Source organism: Schistocerca americana, chromosome 3, assembly GCF_021461395.2.
Source record: "Schistocerca americana isolate TAMUIC-IGC-003095 chromosome 3, iqSchAmer2.1, whole genome shotgun sequence".
In the NCBI taxonomy this organism is placed as follows: domain Eukaryota; kingdom Metazoa; phylum Arthropoda; class Insecta; order Orthoptera; family Acrididae; genus Schistocerca; species Schistocerca americana.
The window spans coordinates 134,805,844-134,818,281 of NC_060121.1; the positions used below are offsets into that span (position 1 = coordinate 134,805,844).

A 12,438-nucleotide genomic window follows, 5' to 3' on the forward strand; every position below is an offset into this window, starting at 1 on the left:
CAGAATCTCACAAATCCGCCCACAACCAACATCCTGACGTGGTGAGCACCAAACTTTTGTGCATAAGGAATTAAACAGATGTACACAGGTCATGCTATGCAGGGATGGGCTTAAGCCAGTGTTAACACTTCTGTATACAGGCCCACACTGAGTTGTCACCATAGGCGACAAAACATTGAAGATCATGGTCAATGGAAAACAAAATACCGCCTCCATCAGCCATTGCAAGCCTGTGTTTGTCATATAAGAACCTGCTAGTATCCACCCCCGTCCTACCATGCTACATGCCTCAACTGTTGAAGACCAGACAGAACCCTCGACAATGACGCCAGCTCGTAAGACATGCTCTGGTTGCGGTATGCACTTCCTGGCAAAGTACATGGATAACGCCTATGATAACACACAGGACGACACTCCGCTCTCCTGTGGGGGGCTGTGTAGAGGTAGAGACTGTGGGAGGTCACAATCGGCTCTCGCCTGACAGCTAGCAATCAGATGATTGCAAAACGTCAGCTGAGTTTGTACGCCAGCCGTAAGGAGCGCTGGCAAGTGATTGTTCTTTACTGAGGCACAGACTTTTCGTACAGCGACCTTTCATCGCTTCTTACTTTCAATCTGTTGTTTATGGAGACTGCATGGTTAATACTGACTGCGCTTAATTGAACATTATTTTTCTTTTTTTACTGTGTCGGACGTACGCCACAATACGAGTCATTAGAAATAAAGTGTTGAGTTTAACTGTGCACACAGTCTTCTTCATTATATGGATGCGATGTTTGTTCACTGATTTCGCACTTCAAACCAACACAAGTGACAGAGGTAACAAGGCCAAAAGAATCCAAGGGAAAGTTGTGGGCAGAGAAGTGGCTAATGCAAAGCAACAAATTCACCCACACTCTGTTAATAACAAGCTGGGAGAAAATGATTTTCGTAAGTAACTAAGAATGGATGAAACATGCATTTCGGAGCAGCTAAACATCATCAAACGAAAAGGAATTCAGACGTGAGAGAGTCTGTAAGCTATGAGAAGAGGATGTCAGCTGCATTACGGTTTCCAGCCACTGGTAGAAGTTAATAGAACCTCAACTTTAGTGTTGTTGTATTCCCGCAATTCATATTTAAATAATTCCTGAAACCTGCAATACGGTTTATAGTTCCATGAGGAAATACATCGTGGTAAAGCAAACTAATTAAAACAAACGATGTGCATGAACAAATTATAAATTTATTTACATATCTAGCATGAAAGGTGCCCCTGTACTTTTAAGAAACTAATTTCAGATGAGAAGAAGGAAGATTTCAAATGGTAGAGGTGCATGTCATCTAATAAGTACAACAGATATCTAATAAACGAAGCATTTAGCAACTGTTAGAACTGTAAATAAGATCCCACTCATTTCTTTTCATGGCAGAAGGCTTGGACAAAGTCTGGGCTATTTTAACACTTATAACAATAAAGCAAGTATATTTTACGGATAAATGTCTACTGACTGTCTATATTTCGGTTTTACTTCCGATAAGCATCGTAAATGAAATCTAGCGTCTAATCTGTCTATATTTTTGTTTTTTTTTTTTAATTTCATTTCCGATAAGTATCGGAACTAACACCTAAACATTGAAATACAGGAGATCGACGGACTTTTATTCATAAAATGTATAACGTTTACTCTCTGTACTTGTCACATAACCATTATGGATTCGTTAAAAAAATGAAAAAAGTGCCTCGTTTCTTGCGTCTCATTGCTGTAATCTTCGCATAACGTTTTCTACAAATATCTCGAGTCTTTAAATTTCTCCACAAATTCTGTCAAAGTTTTGTCCTCCTCGCACTCTCTAGCACAGTATTTAATCCGACACGCAGTGACAAAAACGAACTTTTGTCGAGCGGTTGGCACGACAGTGTTACCTGCGGCACAATGGTGTGCGCGTGCTGGATGTGCGGCGGCGGGTGGGGGGGGGGGGGGGTCGACTGTCGTGTGCTTCCACCCGACCGACATCCCAGTAAGGAAGTTCGTCTATCGGTTGGTCAAAATGCTTCCATATGTGATTTTGTCGGTCGGTCTGTCGCTCTGTTGTTGCGTGTGCAGGCCCTTTATTTTCACTTGCTGACTAATAAAAAAAATGATCCAGGGCAACAGACTTCGAGAGATCGATATTGTTAGTGAGAAATGGAAAGCACCTCCTGTTTCCGGGTGGCACCGGACAACAAAGCCGGAAGTCTTTCTCGTCATTCAGTCGATAGAAGAGTCTACCAGTAAGTAGCGTGGAATCGTGATTCTCTTGATTTTTGTGTTATTTCGTGGTTTTTTTGTTGTCAAATTGTGTTTATGATGATAATTGTTGCAGCTCTTCAATACTTATAATTAAAAACATGTGTTTTAGTAATATAATAGGACGATTTGAGTTTGTGTTTAATCATACAAACTCGGATAACAGATTATATCATATTATGTTATAAGCCTATCCCACATAATTCCCCTTGTGTGTGAGACGTGTGTTTGTTGCCAGTTCCGTCGTTTTATAGATATTGTGTAAATTTTATTTTGTTGTTGCTTAAAACGGGCTGAATACATGCCAGAAAGGCCACGTGCACCTGTAGTTATGTTACCAGTCACGTAACCGGATAGGAATTTTCTCTCTGTATTTGCATGCATACCGTCTACTGCATAATATGTTTTCATTAGAAAGAAAAACAGTGTCAGCAAACCGAAGATTTTCCGTATTTGGTATTTATTTTGATAAATATGGTGGTGCCATTTCGTTGTGAACGAGAGAAATTGAACGTGTAATAGAGTAAGCTGTCGTGATTTTGGGATGGCTATAGGAATCATATTTGTTAATTGTATTCATTACACGTTTCAGAATCCGTCTTTCTGTAAGCGGTCGTATCCCTTCTTAACATCTCATTATAACATCAACGAAATTAATAAAGTTTTGAATCATCATCGCAGTTGATGACCTACCAACTTATAAGTGAGGGGGGGGGGGGGGGTAGAAGGTACAACATTATAAGTGAGGGCGGGGGGGGGGGGGGTAGAAGGTACAACAAACTGCTGTAAAAATTTGTGAATCAGATTATTAAAGCATAAGGGTGTGACTCCAAAAACATTAATAAAGAGGAAGAACAATCAGAGAATAGAGTATATTGCACTAAAAACTTGATATCAGTTAAAGGTAGTAAGATTCCGTGTTTGTAGTTCTAATGCGGCCCTACAATCCTGTGAAAAAGGATTTTTGTTACTGATCTTAGATGTTGCAGTGCATTTATAGTAGTAGGCATGCATAGTTCTAGGCCCGTACACCTCCCTCCCGTTTGCCCATATATCAGTCATAAGTATTTCGTTTTTGTGCTGTATGCTTTGCAGGTGGTTCTAATTTTTTAGTTAAATTATTTTTACATTCCAAGCACAGTGGCTGATGGGAGCATATGTAACGGCATTTCACATATGCAGTCGCTCCCATCAACCACAGTGCCGAGTGTCAGCACGGATTGTGCGAATTGTGACAATTTTCTCTCCGTAATTTTTCTTAAAAATTATTAAATTGCAATATAAATTCAGTTAATTTTCTATTATATTACTGCTGTGTGTACGAAAAATACAAGGGTTTCACAAGCTGTGACATGGTCGTGAATAAGTGCCCTGAATATAGAATAAATTTCGTTTACTTTATGTCAATGATCACAAATTTTTTGTCATCAGATTACAAGTTTTCGTCTATAATGACGATTTCAGATGTGCAGCAAAATATGGGGAAAACACAAATACATTAGCATATTGTCTACGGCTTAAAATAATAAAATAGACCATAATGAAAATTATTACTGACACATATGTGCACTTATGCACTTTAACTATGGAGAGGCAGACCTGTTTTATAAACAAACATGCCGTAATATATTGGAGCCATAGTGGCATCGTCAAATGTTAAAACGCGAAATCAGCACCAGCGTTGTCAGATACATATGAATAACAGCATAAGTAAGAGTCATATCAGCAGCAGTACTGTTCAAAACAAACTGCCGCACAGTAGCCACAAAATGTTGTGTAGCATGTTCAACGGATTTCACTACTGTAGGCATACACATATTTTTCAGTGATTAATTGTAAAATGTAAAATAAAGGGGGATACAATCAGTAAAATCCTCTAAAGGGCTTATAAGGTGGAAGAGGCGTTAGTTATAAAAAGCAATGAAATAAATTACGATGAAAGTTATGATTGTTAAAACGGAAAATGTTAAGAGACAATAATTGACATATGCTCAAGTGGCAATATTAAAGATAATGATGTAATTAATAAACGGCTTTCAGAGTGCACAGAACAATATAAAAATGTCAGTAGTACTTTTCATTGTGGTCAGTTTTATTGTTTTAAGCCTTTGATAATCTGCTAGTGTGTTTGTGTTTACCCATATTTTGCTGCAGCTTTGAAGATGTCATTATTAATCAAAACTGGTAGTCTGATGACAATAAAATTGTGACCATAGATGTGATGCAAAAGAAATTTATAACACAAGGGTTGGCCATGACATGACTTGTGTCAAAATCTGTTCATGGTCATAGACGGAAAACACTTAGTACATTATTCTTGAGATAGACTACTTGTTATTAGTGATAGAACTAAGTCTCCAACACAATAACTATTGTATAAATTTCCACCAATGCAAACTTTGTGTTGACTGTTCTTATTACAGAACATGGCGGACGCTGCTCCAGCCGGTGGACGAGGGGGTTTTCGTGGTGGTTTTGGTTCCAGAGGTGGTCGTGGAGGCCCAAGGGGTCGGGGTCGTGGTAGAGGACGTGGCAGGGGCCGTGGAGGCAAAGAAACTGAGAAGGAATGGGTTCCTGTTACTAAGCTGGGTCGATTGGTGAAGGATGGGAAAATACGCTCACTTGAGGAAATATACCTGTTCTCACTGCCGATTAAGGTATATAGCTTTCCCATGTAATGCTGATAAGAAATGACATAAGAAGAATCTCAATCACTTTTCTCTCTTTCTAGGAGTTTGAAATAATTGATTTCTTCCTTGGCACCTCTTTGAAAGATGAAGTTCTTAAAATCATGCCAGTACAGAAGCAAACTCGTGCTGGTCAGAGGACAAGATTCAAAGCATTTGTTGGTAAGGAATGAAGCTTTTATTCATCTCTTGATATATGATCCTTAATTTCACAAGATATTGTAATGAGAGGACCTGTGCCTTTCCCTATTTGTTTTGAAAGTAGCACCGAAAAACCCCATCATGTCTAGATGACTTGTTATGGCAGTTCAGGTGCAAGAGAATCATTTGGCCCTGAACCATTGGGCAGTCCTGATTTGGAGTCTCCACACTGATGTGGGCCATACAGATGATTTTATGTTAGATTATTTCATGTGCTTTTCATTAACAGTTGTAGATGTAGTGTTCAAAGTATTTTTTTCCCATACTTCCAATTGGATTCTAATGTCTTTGTTTGTCTAAAATTATTTTAATTGTGGATCTCAACCCTGTATTGGGAGTAATTGTATTTAGTCTTGGCAGATTGTTTATTTTTGTCAAGTGGTTTAATAGTTCAATAATTCACTGGCAAATTTTATGTAGCGTGTCTTTCCCAATTGACATTATAATTGCACTTCTTTGCAGCTATTGGTGACTCTAATGGGCACATTGGGCTTGGTGTGAAGTGTTCCAAGGAAGTTGCTACAGCTATTCGTGGAGCAATTGTTCTTGCAAAGCTGTCTGTTGTGCCAGTTCGAAGAGGTTACTGGGGTAACAAGATTGGAAAACCACACACAGTGCCCTGCAAGGTTGGTTTTGGAAATTTAATAATTGACTAAATTTTAGCACTAGGCAGGAATCGTTCAATCATTTGCCAGATTAAAATGCCATCAGAGTTCGCTTTGGGAGCCATATGGAGATGACTTATATGTATTAGTAAACTATTTCTACATTGGAGATGATGTGAATGTTTTTCGGGGTGTATACACTCCGGGAAGTCCGGCTAAATTCTGGGAATTTTTCATTGATTTAGTTTTTCGTGTGATTTTGGCTGGTAAGACCTTATAAACAGCAAAATGTCTTCTGATGAATGTGAGCAGTTGCCTGCAGGCTCATGCGCTTGTGCAGTTGAGTTGTGTATGAGCAGTACCTTCTCCCGCTTCTTGCTACTTGAAGCGTGGCTGCAGCAGTAGCAAGAAGCGGTCGTGCTACACAGAAAAATTTTTCTGGTGCACCTAAGCTGCCAGATTCACACACGTGCGTAAAGCAGTCTGGGTTTTAGTGGGGAGTATAGTGACCCGTGTTTGTTTGGTGATTTTGCTGTTTCCTGATGTCCTATTTAGTCTTCGTTTACAGTTCACACACCAAATGAAAACAATTGATTTCTATGGCTGGGAGCTATCAAGCCAATTTAAAAAATGCATGTAATTATGGAAGGCTGTTATTATTTTCAGTTTCCTGATTTTATTTTATTTTAACTTTTCTGTCAGTCACACATTAATCGACTTGCACAACAATGGAGTAATTTTTGTCTGTTTGCTAAATTAATATGGCTTTTATTAATCTTTTATGCAGATGCAGTCAATTTACAAGAAACGAAGTGTTTCATTCCACATTATTGGCTAGTTTCAATTGTTCACTGAATTCCAAGGGCACGTTTCTTGTCTTCTGGCACGTATGGCATTATGCCACAATAAAAAATCAAATGTGAGACTATTCAATACTGGTACTCCAAGAAAACTTTCGTCCCAAAAAGTGCACTGAAAAGCTTGATAACAGGTTAGGGCCTACTTAATTGTGAATCTGGACATAATGTGTCCTTAAAGCCGAATTATGCATTTTAGTGTGGTTTATGAAAGTCCTGTGCTCTTTGAGTATTCTCTGATGTCCTGTTTCTTTTGTGGCGTCATAAAAGATCTCTTAATGCTGTATGTGTATGAGCATATTGGTTTTCTACATCATCATAGCTGCCTATGTGCAGTGACACCTGTTTTTGGCACTCTCTGGTGGCTGCTGAAAAGAACCCATGTCTACAAGGTCATAGGAAAATACTGCGAATGGTTTGGTTCTTCGAAAAGTGTTATTTTCAAAGGAAATTTTCTTTTAGTCAAGATAGAGTATGTTACATGTGAGAATGTGCAATGAATTTCTTAAATCAAAAGAGCATTTGGCTCTCATTTAAAACTTAAAACTTTCAGGATCAGCCACTTAGAATAATTTCAAGCCCAGGAGAGCAGACATTGATGTCATTGTTTAAAATTTTACTGGCACATTTGTGTGATGTATCTTAAAGTGCAACACACGCTAAAAAGACCAATGCTATATATGAAAGCTTAACTTTCCTTGTTACTTATTAATCATCAAGACAAGTATTACACGTGAAAGCTTAGTTTTTCTGGTAGCTACACTAGGTACATTAATTAAACCATTAACTTTGGCTATTTGTGCATTCACACTACTTAACAGTGAAAGTGTTGCTGTTGACTAACTACTACATCATATGTCCTATATTCTGAATATCTGCTGTGACTCTCTGACATGATCATGTGATGTGAGCTATGATTGGCTACAATAGCACATTGCAGTCTCTATTTCAATGCTTTGGAAACTTAGGTGCTGTGTTTAATGGAATTTGAATTCATACTATGAAAACGTGCAGTGCACATATTGTTGCACATCAAAGATCTTTCCAAAACACTTCCCTGCTCGCTTCCCCCCTGCCAAGTTTCATTTTCTAAAGTGCTGGGAAGTTCTTGCTGGTGTGTAAAACCTTTACCATTCAATGGATTGATGGTTTTATAGCTCCGAGGAAAAGTACACTCACTTATCGTGGAAAAAGTTTTTCACTGTTGAAGTGTATTTTCACATGAGAAAGTGATTTTTTAACTGGGAGATCTGGGAATTTTTTGTCTGCGTATACATCCTGGTTATTATAGTGTAATTTGTAAGACTCTTTTAAGTTTCGTGTTATATATAACATGGAAACACTATTAGTTATTTGTACTTTAAATGTTAGCTGGAGATAGTCGGCATTGAGGCTGATAGGTATCATTTCTGGATGACTAATGAAATTCGTTTTTCTTTTTGCGTATTGGGTGGCAGTTGTGGAGTAGGAGTTATAAAAAACTGTAAGCAAGAGACAGAATATAGTAATGGTAAAGCCTTCCTCACTGTTCACACATGTCAGGATGATATTTAGAATAATTGTAGGTTTTCAACAGAGTTAGTCATTTTCCTTTCACCATATTTAAATGATGTCTCTAATTTATCTTTGTCAGACATTGCTTGTGATTTTGATGCTCATTGTTAGGACTCTAAGCAAACTGAAACTACATGGTATATACCACTTAATCAGTTGCCCCTACTGTCAAGGGATAAAGCTTTTTTAGAGATTTTTAAGACCAGCCAAACTGAAAAAGTTCTGTGTTAAAGGGAAGCCCTTATCCACTGTTGGTCCATCTTCGATAGTGCAATGAAACAACTGCCAGGGTAGCATACAGTTTCCTTCATTTAATTCGTATGAAGTTCAGACTCTGAGTGATGAAATCTGCAGAGCAATGAAATATGCATTTGCTGTTTAGGTCTTTGCCATGGATGTTCTCCAAAAATATTGTGAAAGTAAAATAACTAACTTTGGTGCAGACCTAGAAAAATTAAAAATCATGCCAAGAAGGAATGTGGAATGGGTTGAACACAACACTGGCAGTAGGAAGATGAATAGAATATTTGCTGCATCTGTAAAGATCATATAAGATGTAATTCGCCTTTCTCCATTGTGTATTTTGGGTAGGTGTTGCAAGAGTTTGGGAGAATAGACAGGAATTAATCTCTTTGTGGATGGAGTAATGTATTGTGTGACTAATATTGGTACAAAGTATGTGTCAATTATGTATTGTCGAGTGGCTTGTGGAGAATATACGTAGATGTAGAAGCCTCTGATTTGTATAGATCTTGTAGAAGTCTCTGATCTGCATAGATCTTTTGGCCATCACTTTGGAGTGTATGTTTGATCTTAACCATTTTTGTTGTGTGATGTAATTTCTTTTGACAGCAGTTTATATAACTTTTTCAAATGTGTAGTAGTATGTTATCAAGTTATCCACATAACATTTCTTGCAGATTTCCATTTCCTATTCTGCACTTAAAAATTAATCTACTGTTTTCAGGTCACAGGAAAATGTGGCTCTGTTCAGGTGCGTCTCATTCCAGCACCTCGTGGTACAGGTATTGTGTCAGCACCAGTACCAAAGAAGCTCTTGCAGATGGCAGGTATTGAAGATTGCTATACATCAGCTCGTGGCTCAACTGGAACCCTAGGAAACTTTGGTATGTTCACTTTGTATTGATGCTTAACATTTATTGTAACTTTCATGCTGCAGTACATTGTAAGGGTTACCCTTTTTATGGGAATATGCCAATTATTTCATTAATTTCTTTTCAGCTAAGGCAACGTATGCTGCTATTGCAAAAACGTACGCATACCTGACTCCAGATTTGTGGAAAGAGGAGCCCCTCACGAAGACACCCTATGAGGAATTTGCAGATTACTTATACAAGAATAATCGCCCTGTTGCAGGTTCCAATCCTCAGCGTGATGTATAAGGACTCTGTAAATTCCAGATGGATGAGATTCCTTGTACAAATGTTGCATTTTATAATTTGAATAAATGATACTTGAAAGAAATTTTCTCCCTGTACTTCTTATCAAATGTGTTATACATAAGTGGTGCTGGAAATGGAGTCTCGAAAAAGTAAGAAACGGCTAAAGAAACTGCTTTGGTTGTCTTGCCTCTCTTTGTTTTTATGTTGGAGATGCAGGTTCACTTCCAAAAAATGTGGGGACCTAAAATTCAAACCCAATACTAAACTGTAGTCCTGGTCACTCGTATGCCATTGCCCAAAATTAGGAATGAGAATTTGTCTTGAGAGGCAGAGCCTCTAAAGAAATGTGTAAAGCTCCATGAAATTTATTGCACAGTAATAGTATATAGAAATCAGTACTTCGTAATGTCTTAGGTGTGCAGCAGTTGGATTTGGCAGTGTATCAGCTACAGCTGGCTTATCACAACTACTGCACATGGTTTTGAGCAAATTGTCAGTTGGCCTGACAAGTAGGTTACTTTCTAAACATCAGTTATCTTCAGTGTTTCTTTTTTAAGGGAAACTATTCCCATACTAGGTTTGAAAAGGGTGGATGACATAGCTTATAATTTCATTTCAACTTCTTATACTCAGCATAACACGTCATGAGAAGAAAAACAAAAAACAGTAGTTTTTGCTGTATGCTCAGTGAAATTAAATAGTAAAGAGTTAATGTTTTATTATCTCTTCACAGAGTTTAACTTTGTAGATTTCACTTCAGTTATCTTTACATCTAACATAGTTGCAACACATACATGTATAATACTTCCAACCATAGTAAGGAGGCAGACAGGTCTTACTTTTTTAGGAGGTTGATGAGGAGGACTGGAATTGGAAAGTGCATTTCATTGAAGCAATAATAGATAACTTGGTGTAATTATACAAAGTAATGGTAAATAGGTATGAAAAATTGTTTTTGGAATAATAATATACAGTGCATTATATAAGTAGATGAAAATTTTATATTGCAACAAGACAGTGGTACTACGTACACAGCCTCAAGTACTATGCTGTTCCTGTGTAACACTTAAGGCAGCTACCAGACTGCATGTTTTCCTGATATACTGTATGTTGAAAATACATTCAAATCTTGCACTAAAAGCAGTCATTACAAAAGTGATTAGAGGAAGACACTTCCACAAGTATGTGACAAAATGTATGCAGTATATCACTGAAAGTTTTTTCGGTATTTGTTGATACTTTCACAGTAATTCATCCTTGCACAACATTAAATGACAAATTGCCCTTGTGCAGGTTTTTATTTTTCTAGATATATTCAGTCCATGTTACCATGAAAACTGCAGGAACAGAACAAAAATCTGTTCTAAGAGTGTCCATTTCAGATGGTGCAGTGTGAGTGGTTAAAATTTTCACGATATTGCATTTTTAATATTTTACACACGTCATACATAATATACTACAGCATATTGTTAGTACGGTGACTTCTCAACTAAATAAGTTCCAAAGCTGAAATACATAGATGTTGTATACAATTTACACTTAGTGAATATGAAGTTAGAACAGAAGTAATCACATAAGGTTGCTGGAAAGAAAACTAATGAAATACATACTGTTAGGTTTATGGTGACACATTGTGTAAGTAAATATAAAAATATTTCAGCTCCAGAACAATAGTAATGTCTGGATTAGTAAGCTGGAAAGAACAGCTGCTAGCTGGTGACCATAATATTTCAACTTTCAAAAACATTATATGAGGGACAAATAAAATTTTCTTTTCTGTGTGGGTGGTGAGAGGTGTCTTTGAAATGTATGCAGGTGCACAATTTCATGTTTCCATTAGTTACAGTACTCATATCATTTCCACTCATCCAAAATGAATCGTACAGCTCAACTGAAATGAATTTTTCCTTGTGTGTTGGCTGTTAGGTCTACCTAATTGCACTTATCATTTGCTGTAAATAGGCCACACAACCATTTTAAATATTTTCTTTTTCAAGGTAAATGTCTCAAGGCTGCCTTGGAGTTTTGGTGTCAAACGTGATTATGTTCTCTATACTCTTGCAAGGCATGCTTTGAGGAATACATAGAGAAGTTCTCGAAACATTCACCCTTTCACAAAAAGAGTGTATTGTGTAACATTATAGGTTTTTAACTTTGCTGTCTGGGATGAGGCATTAGATAGTGTATTAATATGTCTTTGTGCCCTACAGCACAATGCATCAAAAATGTTATGTTAAGAAATATATTCTGACTTTAAGGACAGACAGTGAAGGATATATTTTCTAGTAATGCATACTACCAGTAGAAATCAAACAATGGGAAAGTACAGGATGGAATGTAACAATATTATGAAAAGGAACGTTGCTACTCACCGTATAGCGGAGATGAGTTGCAGATGGGCACAACAAAAAAGACTGTCACGAATAAAGCTTTCAGCCATTAAGGCCTTCGTCAACAACACACACACACACACACACACACACACACACGGCTTCTGTTTCAGGCAACTGGCAGTAGTGTGGTTTTCAGTTGCCTGAGACCTTCAGTCATTTGTGCGACACAAGCTCTGCTGGTTTGCTTTCCAAAGGTGGGTTGACAAGCTATTAAGCAGTTATAATGATTTGCCTCTATATATAGACTATGTTAACAGTAGTCCAGTGTTAAAAAAACGAATAAGTTTTCTCAGTGGAAAATATTTAAAAAATTTTGTGTATGTCTTGTTTTCAGTCCTAGATGGATTTTATAAAGCAAGATGTAACACAAATACAACAGTCTGTTACAGGCAATTTAGAAATTCAGTGGGGGAATACAGAGTGTACATAAAGTCTTGGAACAGTTTCAAATATTTATTGCACAAGAAC

The 12,438-nt window shown here is 37.5% G+C and overlaps 1 protein-coding gene across 1 annotated transcript; it reads left to right on the plus strand.

The window, feature by feature from the left end:
* The first annotated feature begins 2,152 nt into the window (after nucleotides 1-2,152).
* On the plus strand, nucleotides 2,153-9,659 carry LOC124607157 (40S ribosomal protein S2). The gene is made up of 6 exons (XM_047139371.1): nucleotides 2,153-2,254; nucleotides 4,694-4,927; nucleotides 5,002-5,119; nucleotides 5,621-5,784; nucleotides 9,142-9,301; nucleotides 9,417-9,659. Exons 2-6 carry the CDS (start codon nucleotides 4,697-4,699, stop codon nucleotides 9,575-9,577), a joined length of 834 nt encoding a protein of 277 aa, XP_046995327.1. The 5' UTR covers nucleotides 2,153-2,254; nucleotides 4,694-4,696; the 3' UTR covers nucleotides 9,578-9,659.
* The last annotated feature ends 2,779 nt before the right edge of the window (nucleotides 9,660-12,438 follow it).

Bases quoted from the DNA above. Each gene is read 5' to 3' on its own strand.
- LOC124607157 (XM_047139371.1), top strand. From the start codon at position 4,697: ATGGCGGACGCTGCTCCAGCCGGTGGACGAGGGGGTTTTCGTGGTGGT. The intron at 5,120-5,620 runs GTAAGGAATGAA...ACTTCTTTGCAG, and splicing joins AAGATTCAAAGCATTTGTTG to CTATTGGTGACTCTAATGGG. The intron at 5,785-9,141 runs GTTGGTTTTGGA...TACTGTTTTCAG, and splicing joins CACACACAGTGCCCTGCAAG to GTCACAGGAAAATGTGGCTC.